The sequence below is a fragment of the Ambystoma mexicanum genome, chromosome 8, assembly GCF_040938575.1.
Source record: "Ambystoma mexicanum isolate Mex_15411 chromosome 8, UKY_AmexF1_1, whole genome shotgun sequence".
In the NCBI taxonomy this organism is placed as follows: Eukaryota; Metazoa; Chordata; class Amphibia; order Caudata; family Ambystomatidae; genus Ambystoma; species Ambystoma mexicanum.
This window is the reverse complement of record NC_090929.1, coordinates 346,810,424-346,832,244: the sequence shown is the minus strand read 5'-3', so window position 1 is coordinate 346,832,244 and position 21,821 is coordinate 346,810,424. Positions and strand designations below refer to the sequence as shown.

At 45.7% G+C, this 21,821-nt stretch overlaps 1 protein-coding gene across 3 annotated transcripts in view; it reads left to right on the top strand.

The window, feature by feature from the left end:
- The window catches only part of PNPLA7 (patatin like phospholipase domain containing 7), a 2,986,886-nt gene that overhangs the window by 1,772,797 nt on the left and 1,192,268 nt on the right, over positions 1–21,821 (top strand). For all 3 annotated transcript variants that reach the window (XM_069609797.1, XM_069609798.1, XM_069609799.1), the window contains one exon: positions 20,887–20,962. In XM_069609797.1, coding sequence (XP_069465898.1) covers positions 20,887–20,962 — 76 coding nt within the window. The remainder of the gene's footprint in view (positions 1–20,886; positions 20,963–21,821) is intronic.

Below are 21,821 nucleotides of genomic sequence, written 5' to 3'. Positions count from 1 at the left end.
CTCGCCTGTAATTCCACATTCAATCGGTGCACCTTTTGAAAGGCTTGCAACAGAATCCAGCCTCTTCTACCTAGAGCCGAACACTCTTTCCCTTTTTTCACAGGTACCTGTTGCAGGCAGCCCACCATTTCAGCCGCACTCGCCTCTCCTATACTTGTGTCCCAGGTCTCTCTTAAACCTGCACCACATGCCCAGGTCTGTGCGACTTTGTCATACGGATCTTTGGTCCACCCTGGAAAAGTCACTTCAAGACAGTCTCCGCCTGCAGAGCTTCCTTTTTTCCTTAATAGGGAACTCATGATATCAAATGAATATTTCACGTCCCTATCGTTAATACCTCACAATACACACCTTTTCACTGTTCAAATGAAAGTTCTCAAATTAGCAGGGCACTTTGGCATCAATATCAGCACAAATACCCTGCTCACAGCGCCAAAATGTCTTGCTTTTTCTGGGACACATGTAGGGACCTCAGAATTGCATCCACCTAGACCCTAACAAAACAAGTTTCTGGACTCGGATAGGCAAAAAATCACCCTTAAACCTCGAGTTATATGAAAACAAAAATGGCTTGTTATAGGCCCTTTATTCACTCTTTATACATACACACATAATATATAGTAAATTATACAAAAACATAGAAAAAGAGCCTCACCTTTAATATGGTTACAGAAGACACCTTAATCTCGGCCACCGCAAACTGCTTAGTTCCAGAGCAGGTGGGCAGAGAGATCACTCTTACTAACGGGGTCTAGAGCGGAGTGTCTGGCAAGGAGTTCCCCCCCTTCTCACCTGAGTCCGATCTTTGCTGGATTTCGTTGGGCGATGCCTTCTTGCGGACGGATCGGGTCAAAAATAAGGCTGCAGAGTCTCTTCCGACTCCAGCGTGCGTTCAAAGTTCCGGGATGCAAAGATCCAGGAATCCGGGAAATTAACAGAGTGCGCTACTCAGCACACGAGTCCAGGAATCAAGAAAGGAGGGAAAGGGACAAGGAATGGGGTTGGTTGGGATAGAACCAAGGATAACAATACCGCGAGCTACGGAGCACACGTCTGGTCGCTACTTCGCAATTGCATTGAGATGCGCGCAGCCGCGGGAGGTGTGGTCTATTAATAGAACACGCTACGCCCAACATGTAGAGCGAGGAAGGTGTTTCACACTGGACGGACATGTTGGGAGTACCAGGGAGTGTAAGCCCCATTGAGACAAGGACCAGGAAGTCAAAAAGGGGCGTGTTCTGTAGGTCATGACAGCATGCCTCCTCCGAAGACCCGTTCCTCCGGGTTTGCCCGGGTGTATAAGGTGAAATCTTCTGAGCAGTCGAGGGGTCTTGAGATTAGAAAGTGGTTCCCAGGTTCTTTCGCTAGGAGGAGGTCATGACAGCATGCCTCCTCCGAAGACCCGTTCCTCCGGGTTTGCCCGGGTGTATAAGGTGAAATCTTCTGAGTAGTCGAGGGGTCTTGAGATTAGAAAGTGGTTCCCAGGTTCTTTCACTAGGAGGATATCCTTTCCATTCAACCAGGTAATGAAGCTGACCCCGTTTATACCTGGAGTCACATATTCGGGATACTTCATATTCCAATTGGTTGTCGACCAGCAGAGGAGGGGGTCAACAGGATTTCCGGGAGGATTGGATGTAAGGTTTTAATAAGGATGTGTGAAATACTGGGTGAATTTTCTTCCAGGAGTCTGGTAGTCTGATCCGGTATGAGACTGGATTTATAATTTCCTTGATGGGAAATGGACCATGGTACCAAGGGGCCAACTTGTTTGGCCGTAGATGTCGGGGTAGTAATTTTCGAGGACAACCAGACTTGATCACCAATTGCATAAGAAGGGCCTCCTGGTGTACGTTGATGAGGGTTTCGATCCAGGAGTCGACAGTAGGTACCGGTGTAGGATGAGGGAGAACAGAGGGTAGAACCGATGGATGGAAACCTTGGCTACAATAAAAGGGACTGGTCTTAAGTGCTGAATGATCGGAATTGTTGTAGGCAAATTCAGCCACGGGTATCAGGAGCAACCAGTCATCCTGAACCTTGGTGGCGAAACATCGAAGATACTGCTCCAGGGTCTGATTAGCACGTTCTGTGGCCCCATTGGTTTGGGGATGATAACCAGATGAGAGGGCGCGTTGGATTCCCAAAATGCGACAGAGATGGTTCCAGAATTCTGAGGCGTATTGAGGTCCTCGATCAGATATAATCTTGGAAGGAAGTCCATGCAGACGGAATATGTGTTCCAGGAAGATTCCAGCAAGTTCGGACGAGGATGGTAGCTTACACAGCGGTGTAAAATGAGCCATATGAGTGAACATGTCTATGGTAACCATGATGATCGTGTATCCTCGGGAAGGTGGTAATTCCACAATGAAGTCTGTAGCAATGAATTCCCATGGCCTTGTTGGCATTGTAGGTTGCAGTAGAAGACCCGCCGGTCTCTTGTTATCATGTTTATTTTGACTACAGATAGTACAAGCTTTGATGTACTGCTGTACGTTGGTCTTCATTCCAGGCCACCAAAACTGTCTTTGTATGAGGCGGAGGGTGTTGGTTATGCCACGATGTCCAGAGTGAAGGGTATCATGACAGCAGTTTATTATTCTTTGTTGTAATTTTTGTGTAGGAATGACCAGTGCATTGTCCTTGAATAAATATCCTTCCTTAACTTTTAGGTTCCATTGATTCTTCCTTGAAATATCCTTCCAGAGATCAGAGGATTGGATTTGCACTCGAATTTCTTCCAGGAGATTAACTGCTTGAGCTACAAAGATTTTGTGGGGAAACATCTTAGGATAGGCCCTATCTTCAGTAGCTACATAGTCAGGACGCCGAGATAAGGCGTCAGCAATCAGGTTTTGTGATCCGGGAACATGAGTGATGTGGAACTGGTACTGGGCAAAGAAGTAGGCCCAACACGCCTGACAACTGTTCCTACACTCCAATGACTGTAGAATTTGAAGATTCCGATGATCCGTGCGGACCTGAACTGGATATCTAGCACCCAGAAGTAGATGTCGCCATTCAGTGAAGGCTTGGTGGATGGCTAACAGTTCCTTTTCCAGGACAGAGTAGTGTGTTTCATTGTGTTTCACTGGGAGTCAGGGTTCGTGAAAGGTAAGCAATGGGGTGTTGCAGTTTATCCTCAAATTCCTGCTTCAAGACCACTCCTATGGCGTAGTTAGAGGCATCCGTTTCCACTAGGAATGGTCGATTTATGTCGGGTTGGGCCAAGATGGGGGCTTGCGTGAACTCTGTCTTTAAACATTGTAATGCCTTATCTTGCGGTGTAGTCCAGATAAAGGGGGTGTCTTTCTTCAAGAAAGCAACGATCGGCTGAACAATCTCGGAAAAGGTGGATATGAACTTCTGGTAGAGGTTGGCAAGCCCCAGGAAGAATTGATCTTGCTTCACGAACGTGGGAGCGGGCCATGCCAGTATGGCCTTTACCTTTGAAGGGTCCATACCGATTCCTTCTGGGCTAAGGATGAATCCTAGGTAGTGAACAGAAGTAACATGAAACAAGCATTTTTCGGGTTTGGCTAAAAGTTTGTGTTCACAGAGTCGTTGCAATACTGCCTTTACATGTTCTTCATGCTTTAGACGATCCTTGGAAAAGATCAATATGTCGACCAGATAGACAATGACGAAGAGGAATAACATGTCAGAAAACACCCTATCCATGAAACGTTAAAAAACTGCGGGGGCATTAGCTAGTCCAAAGGGCATGACTAGATATTCATACTGACCAAAGGGTGTTCTAAAGGCTGTTTTCCATTTGTCTCCTTCCCGGACACGGATCAAATGATAAGCACCCCGGAGATCCAACTTCGTGAATATTACGGCGCCTCTCACAGCTCCCAGGATATCCGAGATCAAGGGCAGTGGGTACCGATCTTTGAGGGTGCATTGATTTAAGCCACGATAGTCGAGGCAAGGTCTGAGTACCTTGGTGTCCTTCTTGGGAACAAAGAACAACAAAGCACCCGTTGGAGATTTAGAAGGTCTTATGGTGCCATTTTCAAGGTTGGTATCCAGGTATTCTCGGAGGGCCTTTTTCTCAGGTTCGGAAAGGATGAACATTCTGCCGAAGGGAATCACTGCTGAAGGATCTGTATCTATGGCGCAGTCTTCAGGTCTGTGAGGGGGTAAGGCCTGGACTATGGCAGTTGAAAATACATCAGCATATCCGTGATAGGCCTAAGGGACTTGTATGATATTGGAAACCATGAGTGGTGTTTGCTGGTCTCTTGGTGGTTCTTTAGGGGGTGTCAAGGAGGGATCCAGGAATAGACAGTGAGACATACAAAATTCTGAGCCTAGGAATAGTGATCCTGCTGTCCAATTGATATACGGATTGTGCTTCTGTAACCAGGGCATACCCAATACCATGGGGTAATGAGCTGACTTAATGATGTCGAATCTAATCTGCTCTTTGTGATGCTTTATAGAAAGCTGGATCTCTTTTGTCTGCAGGCTTATGGGTCCTGAAGTGAGGGGTCTTCCGTCGATTGCTTCCACCGGCTGCATGGTGCTTCGTGTCTCGTATGGAATATGATGACTAACAACCCAATCTTGATCAATGAAAATTCCCATAGCTCTGCAGTCTACCAAAGCCAGAATGGAATAGGTCTTATTGTTGGAGGGCGATAGGAAGGCCTGTAGTATCACCAGATTGTTTTGTCCAGGAGAGTTCAAGGATGGAATTGATGTGGAGCAAACATCTAGGATCGGGAGCTGGCGTTTCCCGAACGCCGAGGAGGGGCTAGAGAACACTCCCTAACCAAGTGTTTGTCTGCGGCACAATTCATGCACAACCCTGTGTGAATCCTTCTCATCCTTTCTTGCGAGGATATAGGTCCACGGAAGGCTCCTATCTGCATGGGTTCTGGTTCAGTGACTGAGCCTGGGTTTGTGTCCGTCTTGGTGGTGCTCTCAAAGGACACTTTCGGAGGATTACCTCTGGATTTCTTCTTCTCTGCCTTCCTTTCCTGGATACGGAAGTCTATTTGCATGGCAAGGTCCATTAGTGCCTGGAATGAGTTTGGGCGAGCCACTCTGGCCAACTCATCCTTAATCTCCTCATTCAGTCCTCTCCTGAAAAGGGTAAAACTCGCCTCAGGGGACCAATCAGCTTCCTTGACTAATTGCTTGAATCGGGTTACATAGGTGAGCATATCCTGGGATCCCTGCTGAAAGTCTAACAGGCGTTCCTGGGCACTATAGACCTGCTCTGGGCGGTCAAACATGGTTTTAAGGGCCTGTATGAACCCATCATAATCATCTAGGAGAGCATTGCCGGAATTAACGAGCGGCGTAGCCCAGGTTAAGGCATTTCCTGAAAGGTGAGAAATTATGAAACCCACCCAGCCCTGGGAGTCGAAAAGTAGTAGGGCTTAAAAGTAAAGTGGACCAAACATGAATCCAGGAATCCACGAAGGGTTTTTGCCGACCCATCGTATTTGTCCACTATGCCGCCTAGCAACACACTTTCTTTTGTGGCAGAATCACGGGATAGAACTAATTGTTTGAGAGCTGCGTTTTCCGCCTTTAGATTCTGCACCTCGGTTGATAGCTCTTGCATGCCACGCATCAGGTCCTGGATGCCGCTTCCATGTCCATATCGAGTTCGGTCGGGTGGCGTCTCAAACTGTCAAGGAGTTCCCCCCTTCTCATCTGAGTCCGATATTTGTTGGATTTCTTGGTCGATGCCTTCTTGCGGACGGATCGGGTCTTGAATAAGGCTGCACGAGTCTCTTCCGACTCCAGTGTGCGTTCAAAGTTCCGGGATGCAACGATCCAGGAATCCGGGAAATTAACAGAGTGCGCTACTCAGCACACGAGTCCAGGAATCAAGGAAGGAGGGAAAGGGACTAGGAATGGGGTTGGTTGGGATAGAACCAAGGATAACAATACCGCGAGCTACGGAGCACACGTCTGGTCGCTACTTCGCAAATAGCATTGAGACGTGCGGAGCCGCGGGAGGCGTGGTCTATTAATAGAACACGCTCCGTCCAACGTGTAGAGCGAGGAAGGTGTTTCACACTGGACGGCCGTGTTGGGAGTACCAGGGAGTGTAAGCCCGTTGAGACAAGGACCAGGAAGTCCAAAAGGGGCGTGTTCTGTAGGTCATGACAGTGTCCTCCCTCTCAGCGAGACTGCATCACCCGGGGGTCCAGTTCTATCTGTCTTCCTAAGAGGACTACCTCTTCTCTTTATGAGGGGATCCCCGCCCCTCATTGGTCACCAGACTGCCCTCGGCCGAAGAGCTGACAATAAGCATGAGGAGCCAAGAGTGGAAAATTCCAGCTAGAAGTGGAAAAATCCAGCTTCTCTTCCTTGCATTCTTTGCAAGCAGAATGCTCCGACTCCCTTTCTGGCTCGTCCTTCGGCAGACAGTACAACAACTATTCTCCACAGTTAGTTCAGCTTACATCATTATTTTACCTTGCCTCCACTGCAGAAATGCACGTCTACATACTGAGCCCACGAAACCGTAGGCTTTTATTGCGGTAATGGAAGTGAATGTCCAAAATGGCTGCACATCAGCGCCATGTTCTATTTAGCTAATTTTGCAAACACGCACTACAATGAGGTTTTGTTAAAAAAAAAAAATTCAATTGTTGTGGGTTCATGTCCCACATACATTCAACATAAGGTCCTTGGGCACTCAGTATTTCTAACTCCTCTGTCGGACCGTGCATAACCAGTTGTTGTAACTTCATATTTAACTTCCGACCCTTGTTTGTAAAGCCAACCATATGTTTTCCCCTTGAATTGATCTGAAGTTTAGAAACATAAGTCTCATCACTTTCATGCCTTTCCAGAAAGAGAGCAATTTGTAAAACATTATAGTCACTTTGTCTCCAGGGGGCAACCATGAACCATTTGCACTGATAAAATAAATCAGGAGACACGATAAAATAATCTATTCTGGACAAGTTCTTGCTGTTTGACCAAGATACCACAGGAGGACAGTCGGAACTAATGTTGCCATTCACAATGTTCAAATTCCAGTTTGTGAACAACTGTTCCCATTGTTCACCATTGTTATTACTTACTGAGTATTTTGAAAATAGCCTTGCGGCTGGGGAACGACATGAATTAAAGTCCCCACCAATAATAATGACATCATCTGGAAACTTTATGTTCAACTCAATAAGAATGTGATAAAGGTCTTCTAGAAATGGTGATAATGTGCAGGAAGCTGGATTCCAAGAAATATTTATGATTTGGAGACCTTTAACTGTTACACCCCATTTTAACTAAGCACCAAAATGCTGTGAATATCGTTACTGATACATTCAATATTATGACCGATCATATTTCTAACAGCTGTCCAAAAGACTGCCTGACGGACGCCCACGCGTAGAACTAGCTGCTAACTGAGACAAAATAGTGAAACCATCTAGATATAGTTCAGTTGTGAGCCACGTTTCTCGAAATAAAACTATATCATAGTCCTTGAAAATTTATCAGTGATTTCTTTGTGCTGAAATGACTGGGGACCCCTTTGTGTTCCAACTTAATAATTTAGTACATTTTGAAATCTAAAGTTGTGCATCAGTCATATTCAAACGTTGGAACACTTGTGATATGATGTCCAAGAAGGAAAGATAGTAATTTCTCACTGTCTTTATTTGTAAGAACTGCACTTATTCCTTTTGATCGAATTGTTTCCATTTCTGCTACCTGTTGCCCAAACATAGATAGTCGTTTGGGGTCTCTTACAGTACCAATTGGTGCAGGATGTGGTTTTGATTGGTACAACATGGGAATGGTAGTAGAGACTTCCACACCTATTTTTTTGAGATCTGAAGCACATGACAGAAGAGCTTGAACCCCTTCGGTAGTTTTCAGAATTAACTCGACAATGTGTGTTGATTTGTCGTAAGGAAAAGATAGTCTGTCTATATCATTAGATGAGAAGTGGTACAAGTCGGGTATTTTTTTTGTATAGGCCAGGATGTTACTTCTGTTTAACGCTTTCTGGTTTTTATTCTGATTAATTTGTTGCAGCCACACTTTGGGTGCAGCAAACAGTTTGTTTATAATGACAGACTCACAAACAGGAGCAACAAGAGCTGGCACTTGTAAATGGGACACATTTTTCTCGCAATTGATCATTGACTCTGTGGGCTGTAGTTTTTGTTCGTCATTACAGTTGGATTGTTCACTTTTGTCAATTGGTTTGGTGTAAACTTGTTTGCAAATAATGGGAGCTAATTTCAGTACCTTTACTGGGGTATTAATACTTTTAAAAAAAACTTCAGTTTGAGACCCAGTAGTTATATTCTTTGTCACTATGGGTGGATTTGATTTAGGAGCAGTTGGTGAAATGCGTAGATGCAGAGGATGAACTTCTTCATTGGATTTCAGGCGATCGCCTATGACATCTGGTCTTGTGTCTTTTCGATTTCTTTGCACACGATTCGTTCTTCTTGCTTACTTTGTCTAACACCTTGAAAACATTTATTTTCCCAGTATTTTTTGTTTTTTGTTCTGGTGAGTTTTTCAGGATTGGGTAGAGAGAACAACATCCACAGCTCAGCTTGGGCCTTTCTTCCCTTTCTTTTTGGGTTTATTGATGTTTATCGGAAGTATCCTCTGTGACGTAGATGCTTCTGTGCTATCTTCAATTAAGATAGGTGTGACAGGCCTTTCTATTACATGATCTGCTAAAGATGTATTTGAGTGTGCAGGGGTCTCCCCCGGATCTAGAGGATCATCAAGTCTCGGAATTTGAGACTGATTTTGTGCTTGGTCATCAGCAATTTGTGCTAATCTCGGGTATTCCTCAAGAGTTGAGGCAGATAATTGAGTGTCATCTCCACCACATGGTTCATTGATGACCGTTATGAATTGTTCTGCAACCAAAGCTTTTATTGGTTCACATGCCAGGAGAAATGTTTTGAGATCAGACCACATTGACTCATTACTATTTTTGAACTAGAGGAATTAATTTGCCAGATACTTGATAGAGTCGAATTGAAGCGTTGCACAAGCAGTGTGTTCCTTGAAGTGAGCATGCATAGCTGTGTTAAACCCGATAAGGTTAGAATCACAACTGCTCACCTCTTTTGTTATTTCCAAAAGGATGCCGGAATAGCTGTGGACTTCTTATTTTATTGATTCAAAAACATTTACCAAGGGTGTTAGCACAAAGCTTAATGCCGAAATTGTGGGATCTTTTAATCTCAATGTATCTGTATGTATAATTTTGTCAGCAAGATTCTCGCTGGCAAAGGAATTGCTCGGTGGAGTTCTATCACCAATATCAGATCATTGGATGGGTTTGGTGCATGGCGTGACCTTAAAGGAAAGTAATCAAGCTAGTACCCTGTACATTTATTCCAGCATTGTTTGTAAGATCCAACAATGGAACAGAATTGACAAGAATTTCTATAGGCAATGTGTCCCTTGCATAAGATTAATTCATTTCTTGATTTTCCTTTTGCTTTAATTGAATTGGGCTTGCTGCCCATGACAAATGTTCTAGCGCATTCAAACTGCGTGATCTGGAATATTTTTTGTTCACCAAAGTGTTAATATGGCATTTCATTGTTGAGGTAGAGAATGTAAAATCTAAATTATGAGTTTTAATGTTTTTCACCAAATGAGGTTGAGAGATAGGCAGGTTGATTTGTGTTTCTGTGTTAAACCTTGTAGAACTTGTTGGCAGGCAAAACGCCTGATTTTCATCTCTGCTTTTTGTAAGCACTTGTTTCTTAGTGTTAGTATTATGTAAAACACATGCATTAATAGAGGGCATTGTCGGACTATGAAAAGACATGGAAAAATGATCCGTTTCTGGGGCCCTCAAATCATCCTTGAATGTTGAACTTTTCAAGTTATACATTCTGTGCAAAAGTAAATAATGCAATGTTTTTTTGCTGAAAATGCTGATTGTAGAGCACATACAGAAGAAACACGGCGCACGCAGCAAGCTCAAGAAGAGCTAAGTGAAAAATGTTCCAGTCTGACCTTCTGTATACCTTCTGATGCCAAAAACCCTAGACACTTTGAAGAAATGTAGTAAAGTGCTATAGCCTATATGGCCGTGTCACCCCGCAGCTCACAGGCAGAATGATCTGTGAAACACGCAGGCAAAGATCGATCGACACTAAAAGAATGTCAGGGAGTGTCGGGGATCTAGAAAGCAGTGTTACACTGGGGCTCAAAAGCATAAAATGGCAACAGTCACCCCAGTGGACTGCTAACGCACCCGGAAAGTGTCAAGTTCTTCCAAAACAGTATTGCACAGGGGCTTAACGGTTAAACTTGCCAACAGTCACCCCAGTGAGTGAAACAAGCACCTTAATAATAGTTTCACAGCAGCACAAGCAAACACAGCGGCCGGTACCATACAGGGCTCAAAGGCTGATTCTGCCGACAGTCACCCCGGCTGATCGTAGTCACTGCAGTGAATTCTTCTTTTTTTTTAATTCTCTTTATTGGTTTTACAACATTTTAAACATTCCCCCCCTCTGCCCTTCCCGCCCCCCTTTATTCTCCCACTCCTCCCCCCTGGCTGACCTGAATGTCTCTGTCTTCCGCTAAGGACCCATAAGTCCAAAATGCTCAGTGGAGACGCAGTAGTTTTAAGCGTTGCGGACACCATTGCGCCCTACAGTCATCTTTCAGGAATGTCAATGTTTCTCCCCATTCTTTAGCAAATTGCTGCAACTTGTTGTTCATTGCGTAAGACGCCTACTCTAGGGCGACCAGTTCCAACACCTTCCGCAGCCAGTCCTGGACCGTGAGTATAGTTGGTCCTTTCCAGTTCCGGGCTAAAAGAGTCATTGCAGCCAGAGTGAGGATCACCCTTGCCTTCTCTTGGCCCCTAGTTTCACTTCCCCCCTTTTCCCCTGCCAACCCCAACAGTACTTGCTCTGGAGGTCTGTTGTCACCCGGCCCAGAGGCCTGAGTTTGGGCCTGTCGCACTTTTTGCCAAAATGGGGCTATTTTTGGGCATCCCCACCATATGTGGGTAGTCGTGCCCTCCCACCTGCATCTCCTCCAACATTCCCCTGAAGCTTCCGGGTATATGCGTTGTAGACAGGCAGGGGTGTAATGCCACCCATAAAGTATCTTGTACCATGTCTCCTGTAGTTGGGATGCTTTAGCCAGTTTGGGGAACTTCCTCCACAATTTTTCCCAATCGTCCCTCCCGATATCTCGCCGTCACCTGTTCCAATCGACTCATATACTACCATGCAGCCCTGGGGGTACTATCATCTAATATTCTGTTTAGGTCGGATATCAAGCCCTTTGACCCATCATGTGTCAGAAGGAACTTCTCAAATGGGGTAACCTACCTGGTGGCCACGTCCCTGACTGCTGGGCTCAATAGCCAATGCCTTAACTTAGCATATCTGAGTCTCTCCACTGCCATCCAACCAGGTGATCCTCCCTCCCTTCTCCACCCCCAGGGCCAGGATCCAAAAGCAATGGCCTTTCCCTAGTCACCTGAACAGAGGGCCCAGGGGGAGTAGGAGTGAGGATACCCTCTGGTTCCTCACACCTCCAACAGATGCCTCCTCTTAGATATACTCTCTAACTTTACAGCACTGCCAGCAACTGTATTCCCAGCAGGGGGTGCCATGCATTCTGGTGTTGAGGATCATCGAGTCATTGACTTTGTGACCAGATGTGATGTTGACGTCGGTACAAATAGCGCACTCAGCGCCCCAGTACCTCAGCTTATTTTTCCTGCATGCCCAGCACGCTACTTAGGAAAACCGCTTCAGAGGAATCTGACGCACTTTTTAAAAAAATGTTCTCACGAGTTTTCATACATTTATTCAACTATGTCTACTACGAAACCCTCAAGTTTCAAAAAGTGCTGTGATTGTGGCACTAAAATGTCACTAACCAAGCCTCACAGAATTTGTCTGTGGTGCCTTGGTACCGACCACGTTGTGGTGGATTGTGGCTCATGTCAAGACATGACGCCCAAAGCCTTAAAGGAGAGATCCTCTAAAGTGTCCCTAGGTCGTTTGACTTCAAAGTCGCCAAGTACGATGCTGTCGAAACATAAGCCCGACAAAGGTAATAGATCTGTGGCCAAATAATCACCTAGGAAAGAGAGTAAACAGTCGAAGAAGAGAAGGCGGAAGCATTCGTCCACAGACTCATCTCCAGAAAGACTGCTACGCTTCCTGTCTATATCCACCCTGGCGGATAAGTGGGAGGATTTGCATATCAAAATGATGCGGGCCTTTGAGGAAGCGGGCCCACTTGTCCGCTCTTCCTCTGGGAAAAAGACCATCAAGCCCACCGTGCCCAACAAGGATTGTAGGGGCTCGGTTCACCAGCCTCCTTGTGCGCTGAAGATCCATTTGACGTCGACAGCCGAAGATCCATTCGACGTCGACACCCAAAGATCCCTCGACTAGATTTGCTCCAAAATCTAGAAGGGATTTTATGACCTCTTTCCAGGTTATTTTCAATGAGGATGATGACTCCATTCCTTTTGGGTTGGAGCATATGTGTTTCCCTCAACAACCTGAGGGGTGTCCAGTCAACTGGTCGACTGCAATTTGGTCGACTGCAATTTGGTCGACACCATTTGGTCGAATGCCAAATGGTCGAATTTTTTTTTTTTTTATATATATGTGTTTTATGGGTTTTCGTGTGGGGAAAAAAAAATAAAAAAGAAAAAAAGGGGGTTGGGGGGGGGACCCCCCCCAAAAAAACCAAAAAATGGGTAAAAAAAAAAAACAAAAAAAATTCGACCATTTGGCATTCGACCAAATGGTGTCGACCAAATTGTCTGTCGACCAAATGTTTTCGACCATTTGACTGGTAACCACCTGAGGAGTTTCAGGTGAAGATAAAAGGCTGTCTGATCTGCAAGGAGATCCTCAAGCCCATCCTAGTGTGGCATACAGGAAAATGCTGGCAAAGGTGAGTGATGCTTTAGGTTGGGGTCCCCCAGCAAGTGAAATACCAGAATGGTGACTTAACAGACATTTTGGAAAAGGGCACAACTGTTGAGTCTGTCTTCCCTTGCATAATGCTATCAAGAATCCTCTCATGGAGCTATGGAAAACTCCCTGCTCAGGGCCAGCAGTCCACAAGGATTTGGCTAGAAATTACAAACTAGCATCCTACGACCTGAAGTTTCTTACCAGGCATCCATCCCATGACAGTTTGGTAGAGGCATGACACCCAAAGCCTTAAAGGAGAGAGCCTCCAAAGTGTCCCTAGGTCATTCGACTTCAAAGTCGCCAAGTATGATGCCGTTGAAACATAAGCCTGACGAAGGTAAAAGATCTGCAGCCAAAAAATCGCCTGAGAAAGAGAACATGCTGTCGAAGAAGAGAAGGAGGAAGCATTTGTCCACATACTCATCTCCAGAAAGACAGGTATGTGTCCCATCTAAATCCGCCCTGGCGGAAAAGTGGGAGGATTTGCATATCAAAATGATGCAGGCCTTTGAGAAAGCGGGCCTGCTCGTTGGCTCTTCCTCTGGGAAAAAGACCAATGAAGCCCACCGAACTAGACAAAGATTGCAGGGACCCGGTTCACCAGCCTCCTTATGCTCTGAAGATCCATTCGCCGTCGACAGCCGAAAGATCCATTCGACGTCGATCCCGAAGATCCCTCGACTAGATTTGCTCCAAAATCTAGAAGGGATTTTATGACCTCTTTCCAGGTTATTTTCAATGAGGATGATGAATCCATTCCTTTTGGGTTAGAGCATATGTGTTTCCCTCAACAACCTGAGGAGTTACAGGCGGAGAAAAAAGGCTGTCTGATCTTCAAGGAGATCCTCAAGCCAATCTCAGTGTGGCATACAGGAAAGGTGAGCAATGCTTTAGGTTGGGGTCCCCCAGCAAGTGAAATACCAGAATGGTGACTTAACAGACATTCTGGAAAAGGGCACAGCGGTTGAGTCTGTCTTCCCTTGCATAATGCTATCAAGAATACTCTCATGGAGCTATAGAAAACTCAGTGCTCAGGGCCAGCAGGCCACAAAGATTTGGCTAGAAAGTACAAACTAGCATCCTACAACCTGAAGTTCCTTACCAGGCATCCATCCCATGACAGTTTGGTAGAGGCAACTGTGGTTCACAACAAGGCAAGCGCCTACCCCTTCTTACCTCCTGACAGGGACAAATGATAAGATGTGCTAGCCAAAAAGGTTTTCACCTCGGCAGCATTACACTAAAAGCTGTAAATGTTTTTGTGCACTTTATCAAATATACTCACACCCTATGGTCTGTGGTGGCTGAGGCAGCAGAGCCATTTCTCTGAAGGAAAAAAAGAGAGATGGCTTCTTGAACATTATGGAAAATGGGAGAGAAGCTGTGTGCAAAGCCCTTCAGTGGGGACTCAACATGGCTGACTGTGTCAGAAGGTCCCTGGTGGTGATTTCCATCATGAGAAGACTTGCCTGGCTGAGAAAATCATGTTCTGTGCATGACGTTCAAGCAAGACTGCTTGACATGCCGTTTGACGGGTCTCACTTGTTGGGACAAAAAGCAGACAGCCTTGAAAAATGACAAGCTTCAAAGGCTAAGGCTACAGCAAAGTCCCTAAGGGCAGCAGTAAGATAGCCTGCTCAACCCTGATCACAATGGAAGGGCAAGCCCTTTCGTTACTATAACTACAGACAGAAAGGGAAGCAACCCGCCACCTGCACAAACGTCGGAGACCCTTCTCTTGACCTTCAAGAGGAAAAGCACTGGCCACTTCTGCGTCTATCCCCTCCAGTGCAGCCCCCGTCGCAAAACCTCTTTGAGGACATATGCCATACTACACCAATAAGGGGGAATCTGTCACATCACTTGCAAGAATGGTACCTACTATTTCAGATGCGTAGTCTCTCAGGGTTACTGCCTCCCATTTTTTAAGTGACCCCTCATATTGCCCCCTTCTGACCAGACCACCTCCTATTCCCGGCCCACTACTCCTGAAAAAGGTTTCCTCTCTTCTGGAGAAGGGTACCGTAGACTTGGAACCAGTACAGGAAAAGTACAGTGGTCCCAAAAAAGGACAGAAGTCTGCAACCCATCTTGGACCTGAGGCCCTTGAACAAGTTCCTCAGAAAGGAAAAGTTCAAGATGGTAACACTCTCACAGATCTTCCTTGCAGATCCTCCAGGCCCTAGAAATTCAGGATTGGTTGGTATCACTCGACCTACAGGATACTTACTTCCCTGCGCCGATCCATCCAAAGCACAGGAATTACCTGAGGTTTGTCATAGCAACACTCACTACCAGTTTTGAGTTCTGCCTTTTGAGCTCACCTCCGCCTCGAGGGTCTTCACCAAGCTGCTGGTGGTAGTGGCAGCCAGTCTCGGGAAAGGGGGTGATTTATGTCTTTCCCTACCTGGACGATTCGTCAATCAGGCCAGGGTCTCTGGATCAAGCCCTGGATCATCTCAATCGCACCTGCCACCTCCTCCACAAGCTGGGCTTCTCCCTCAATTTAAAAAAGTCTCAGCTGACACCTTCTCAAACGCTAGAGCAAACTCTTACGATAAAAATCATCAGATCTGGAGATGCCATATGTATAGTGAATAATACTGCATTTCAAATGTCATTAAATAATCTAATATATTATAGCATCTTCATTCTGTGGTATCTTTTATATTGGTGCTTTTCTTGTGATTTCAGTTGTGACGTGGCAGAAGCAGCAGCCAAGGCATTTTGGACACAAAGTCCATCGTCAGGGCTGTCTCTGTTAACTTCAAAGCTCTGTATCTTAACGTCTGAATAACACCAAAACACATGTGTGACCTGTCTTCAAAGTAAAAAGACCAGCATCTATTGCAGGGCCTAAATGTAGATGGAAAAGATGGAAAAACCGCTCACTGGTAGCACAGTAAGCCGAGCATATGACATCATTGCACGTGTGATGTAATCACGCGTGGTGCCGTAATGTCATCATAACCATTTATTTCAGCGTAAAATATGAAGAATATTAAGCTGACCTAGTTCACTAGAAAGCAAGCAGTGTGTAAAATCATGTTCATGAAATCAATATTTTTAGAAATTACAATTATGTGAAAAGACAAACTCATTGATAAACAAAGTAAGAGAGGGTGGCACCAGTCCTGCTGATAAAGGCACAGACGCCCTCTAACGCGTAGATTAGTACATGTAACTAAAACATAGTGTCCAACTGTGGGTCCAAAACAGGTCATACCCTGGTTCTAATGCTAACAACAATATTATTACTCTAATTACCAAAAGAAATCTCGAACAACTCATGTGAAAAATTAAATGCAAATCCTAATATAGATAGACTCCAAAGCTCCTAGGGGTTAGTGTAAACATCTTTAAATGAGCACATTTAGTGTCTATATTCATGTACATAACATTCCTGACATGGTAATATATGCACAGATACAGTAACAATGCACATTTTCCCTAGTTTTTCCAGAAATAATATGTCTCAAAAGCAAAGTGTATGTCTACGATAACAGATTCACCTTCTCATATTGTCTATAATCATTACATAAAGTTACAAGCATGGTGTTGTGTGTAGAAAGGTAACTAATAGAGTTGACCTCATACGCTCGAATTCATCAAATCTGTCATGGATTCTGCCTCGGGCAAGGCTTTTCCTCCCGAGAACAGGGCTCTACACATCCTGCAGATGGTCACCAGATTCCAGAACGCCCAATACCTGCCAGCCCTAGATTTCCTACGATTGCTCTATCTCATGTCATCCTGCATCTTCATGGCGCCGGAGGCCCTATTGATTGAGATCGCTCCAATGAGCCCTCAGATCTCAATGGTCGCAGATCTGTGGCTTTATGACGGACTTGACTCATATCCCGAGCAGAGTCACTCCGGATCTCCTGTGGTGGACTTGCAGGGAGAACGTGATGGCGGGGGAACTGTTTGGCACCATGGCCAGAGGTGACCAGTGTAACGGATGCGTCGCTGAAAGGCTGGGGCGCTCACCTGAACGAGTTTACGCTGAGCAGGTTGTGGTCCCTGGCGGAGAAAAAACTTCACATAAACCTGTTGGAACTAAGGGCGTTCAGACTGGTGCTGATAGCCTTTTTGCACTCCATACAGGGGAAGACTGTCCTGATCATGACGAACAACACAGTGGCCATGACCCCTATACAGAGAGGCAATGCAGCTCTGGTTCTGGGTGTTACAGAAAAAGATCTCCCTATCGACTGTTCATCTCGCTGGAAAGGAGAATACAGCGGCAGACACCCTGAGCAGGCTGCGTTCGGTCTCCCATGAGCGGTAGCTGTGCCAGGAAGTCCTTCTAGAGGTCTTCGCCTTTTCGGGAACCCCTCAAGTGGACCTGTTCACATGCAGTGACAACCGGAAGTACATGCTTTTCTGCACCAGGGAATTCCCCCAGAGAGGAGCACTGTTGGACGCATTGTTGATGGACTGGAACTTCCAGGTACTGAATGTGTTGCCACTGATTACCGTCATTCTTCAAGTGATCAGAAGGTTGAAGAGGTACAGAGCAACCATGATCCTGATTGCCCCAGACTGGACTAGGAGGATGTGGAACCGGACCTTCTGGATATGGCCATCTGTCCTCCGCATCGTCTTCCCTGTCGGCCAGATCTTCTCTCTCAGAAGTGGGGTTTGGTTCTTCACCCGAGAGTACACACACTCAATCTGCATGCCTGGCTTCTGAAAGGCTAAGGTACAGGGATTGGGACCTTTCGGAAGACATGATGGAGGTGTTGCTTTCGGCTAGAAGGCCAGGAACTGAGGGTACAGGATGTGGATCCCTTTTTATGCGACATCTCAAGTCTGTTGGCATTTCTGCTTCATCTGGCAAGACAGTGCCTTTAGGTCGGCACCATCATGGGCTATTCAGCTGTCCTATCCATTTTTTAAGTGCACGCCAGAACAAGGTACGTATTTCACGATCCCCTCGGTATTCCATTTTTGAAAGGCCTGGCTAACACCTTCCCTGTGATCCTTTGTGGTGCTGGCATGGGACCTGAACCTGGTGTTGGAATTTCTTATGGCTTCTCCATTTGAACCCTTGCATTTGTGTCCTCTAGGACATATTCACTCTGAAACTCCTCAGATCCAGCAATGAAATCTACCTGGAACAAAAACCATACCTTAAGAAAAAACTTGGAGGCTCCTCCTTCTCCCACTTAACTGCAAAAACCAAACAACATCCCGAAAGAAACAAGAAACACCAAAGATCACCTACAATTCAGAAAATTACTAAAAACCTATCTCTTCAACACCACAGATTCAAACTTAAAAGACCGAAAGGGGAAACGCAAAGATAAGGATGACTGAGTTTAAGAGGACACTGACAACACCCCGAACCGACCAGAGAAACTCTTACCACAACAAGAGAGACGACGCTAAGTCAAATAGAACACAACGACACCCATAAGGACAGAAATCAGCATACCTAACCAACTCCAGCCAACAACCTCACCCGCCCCATAATTGCTACCAGGTATCATACTTGTATAGAGTTGTGTGAATGTTAGCACTCCCCACACTTGAACTAAGTTGTGAACATTGGCATGGACACTGACCGTATGAGTTGTGAATGAAGGCAAGTACCGTGCCCGGTGATAATATAAGCACTGGCATGTGCCACGTTGCGAAAGGGCTGGGAACGATAGCCTGCAAAAACAACTGAATAAGATGATGAATGTCACCACACGCCACATATGGATGGAGTAGCCTTGACTAGTCAATGCTGTGCACCGACTCAATTGGGAATACCCTCTGGGCCAGATTTGAAGGGACGCACATACCCCTGCTGGCCCCACATGCAAACAGGTGTCATGTAAGTGGCCGAGGCCGAACTTGTGTAAGGTTAGGAATGGGAGTGGAGGCCATGTGTGAAAGGGACTGTGAGTATCGGACAGGCCCAGATAAGGACAGAGACGCAGAAATGCTCCCACACCCCCATCCGGAAAGAATACGGAAATTCAGCGCCTCAATTCGGGACAGCAATGCCAATTAACCAATCCACTAACAATCTCCCCCCTCTGCATACACCTCTCAAACTCTAACCAAACACAACCACAAGCCTACAGCACAACAAACCGCACAAACTTCAATACAGTGCAACAACAAAACAAAACACTACGACTACCGACCGTAAAACGCCCCAGGCTCAGCCAATGGACCCACCGGGCTGATGCTGCCAACAGCACATCACTGCTCTCTTGCACTTTTCAAGCTTCTTCCCACTAATTCACCCCTCCCCCCTTTCCCTTTTTTCAGAGCTGCCAGAGCACCAGGGGACCACTCCGGTGGTGATAGTGCGCGTTACAAATATGCTTTAACATTAACATATTTCATGGAAGACGGCCTTCTTGGTCACTACTTCCTCAGCTAGAAGAGTGACTGAATTGCAAGCCCTGTTCTGTAAGCCAACTTTGTACAGTTTTTACCAGGGGCAAGGTGACTCCAAGGCTGCATTGTTCGTCCTTCCAAAGGTCATATTGGAGTTTCACTTGTCATGGACAATCAGTTTTCCAGCTACCTATCCACCTCCTCATCCATCTAAGGAGGAAGAAAGACTGCAAATACTTGACACCAAGAGGGCTCTTAGTTTTGACATTGCCAGAACAATCCAATTTAGACTGGAAGACCAACTGTTCATTGGTCATACCCACGTGAAAAACGGGAAAAGGAATAACAAAGCAAACCATTTCAAGATGGATGGTACTTTGTGTTTCTTAATGCTGCACCAGAGCGGGTAAGCAAGTTCCTGAAGGCTTCAGGCACACTCCACTAGGGGTGTGACAGCTACCTCAGCTCTTCCAAGAGGGGTCCTTTTCAAGGATATCTGTCAGTCTGCAATGTGGTTCTCTATACACAGGTTCACAAAACATTGCCAGTACACAGTATCCGCAAATTACTCTTGTTTCTGCAGCGTTGTCCTCCAAAACAAGTGGTTACATAATCGCCATGGAGTTCACTCCTTCCCACCTCCGTAATGCCTTACTGCTATTGGAGTCAATCTAAGATGAGGAATCTGTGACACAATCCATTAGAAGAACAAATTACTTACCCCTGGCAATTCTTCCGACAGATTCCTCACCGCACTCTCAGCCTACCCCATGATTAAGGAGCTCTTTGCTATGATTATAAAATGAGCCTCATTGTGAGTCTGGCAGTGTACCGGTGGTAATACCGCCAGCGCAAATAGCATTACTGTTGCTCAGTCTGGCGCTATTAGCAACAGATCATGAGTATTGGGCTAATGGTTATTTTCCATTCCCCATTGGTTCCATTGGCCCCAATGGGAGTTTCATGGCGCTATTAGCGAAAGAGGTAAGAACACCGAAAATGGGCAAAAAAAAGGATTTGTACCTCCAGCAAAAAGCTGGAGGTGAAACTCCAAACTTTCCACCCAACTCATAATAGAGCCAGCCCGTAAATGCAGTGGTAATAGCCTTTGTGCCTCATTTAAGGGCTTCTGCCGAACTGGTGATAAGGCTCAATCACTCTCCATTAACTTTTAAGTGTCTACTCTTTGTATCTAATCCCTAATGCGGCGTGCAAGGGGAAACATGACCACTCAGGTCGGGGCGCCAAGCACGCTATTTGTACCGATGTTGACGTGGCATCTTGTGACAAAGCAAGTGACTCGAGGAGCATTGACGCTAGAACGCAGAGCATCTGCTGCTGGCGAAAAGGTTTCTTAAAGTGCTGCAAAGCAGAAGAATATATCTAAAATGAGGAATCTGTGGGAGGAACGTCCACCAGAAAGAACATTACCAGGGTTAAGTAATTTGTTCTTGTAAATGACACATTAGAAAAATATTTTGGGAAAACCGAAAATTGTTTAAAACCAGCCATTGCACGTTTCATGAAGTTAAATTGTTAAGTCGTGGGTGTCTTTTTGATAAATGTTTTACATTTAGTGAATGCATTATGACCTGTTTCGTTTCCTTGCTAGGTTGTAACCAGACTCATTCACTTGCTTGGCAAGAAAATCCTGGGCAGTCTCCAGCAGGGTAGCGGCCCCCTCTCTGGTAAGAAACTCGCCAAATTCTTGCTATTTTGTTTCATGTGTGTAAAAGTGTCTGCTTTACCGATGTCGAACGACGGCCTTTCGTAGTCTGTGGCCAGAGGCAGAGGGGCGTACCGGGGCTCTGCCGCTGATAAGCTTGCATATTTGCTGCACTGTCTCTCATGTGAGGCCAGCTCGTCCCTATTTTCTATGAGTCATGTGGCAGGTGCGTTTGATGTGGGACCGACACTGCAGCACAGTCTTGATTGACTTTGAGTTAAATTTGCCATTTCGGCGCGGCAATTTAGGCGCAGCTCCCATTTATGCTTGCACTGTTGGCCGCAGCCAACAAGGGCGCAGGGAGCTATCCGCGCTGGGAAAGCCAACAGTACTGTTTGCTTAAATATATTGTCTCACTAAGCGCTAATACATTCAGTGCTTTGGTCGACAGTATGTTTGAACCAAACACTACCGCTCAGTACGTGGAACTGTTTACAGCTCGGGTGCCAAAATGGCTGTGCCGAAAGACCCAACAGTGTGGAAGTGTTAACATTGGTGGCCCCCCTGCGTACAATGTGAACTTTTTACAAAATGACAGTCTGTTTTAAAGTGTGTTCACTCAATAACATTGGTCAAAACTACCAGCTGCACAGTGCAGTAACTCATCAAACTGAATTACTTTTTCCAAAAATACTGGCAGACACTAGCATGTTTAGCTGGCCATGTCCATACACAGAACTTCTCAATGACCTTAGGAATCTTGGCCGTGGATGTCCTGTTTTCATGATTCACCGTCTGTCTGTTGATCCCTCCTGCCCCGTTTTACTAAACTAGCCCTTGCACGATGCCCGCAATATCTGGTAAATAGTGCAACCATATTT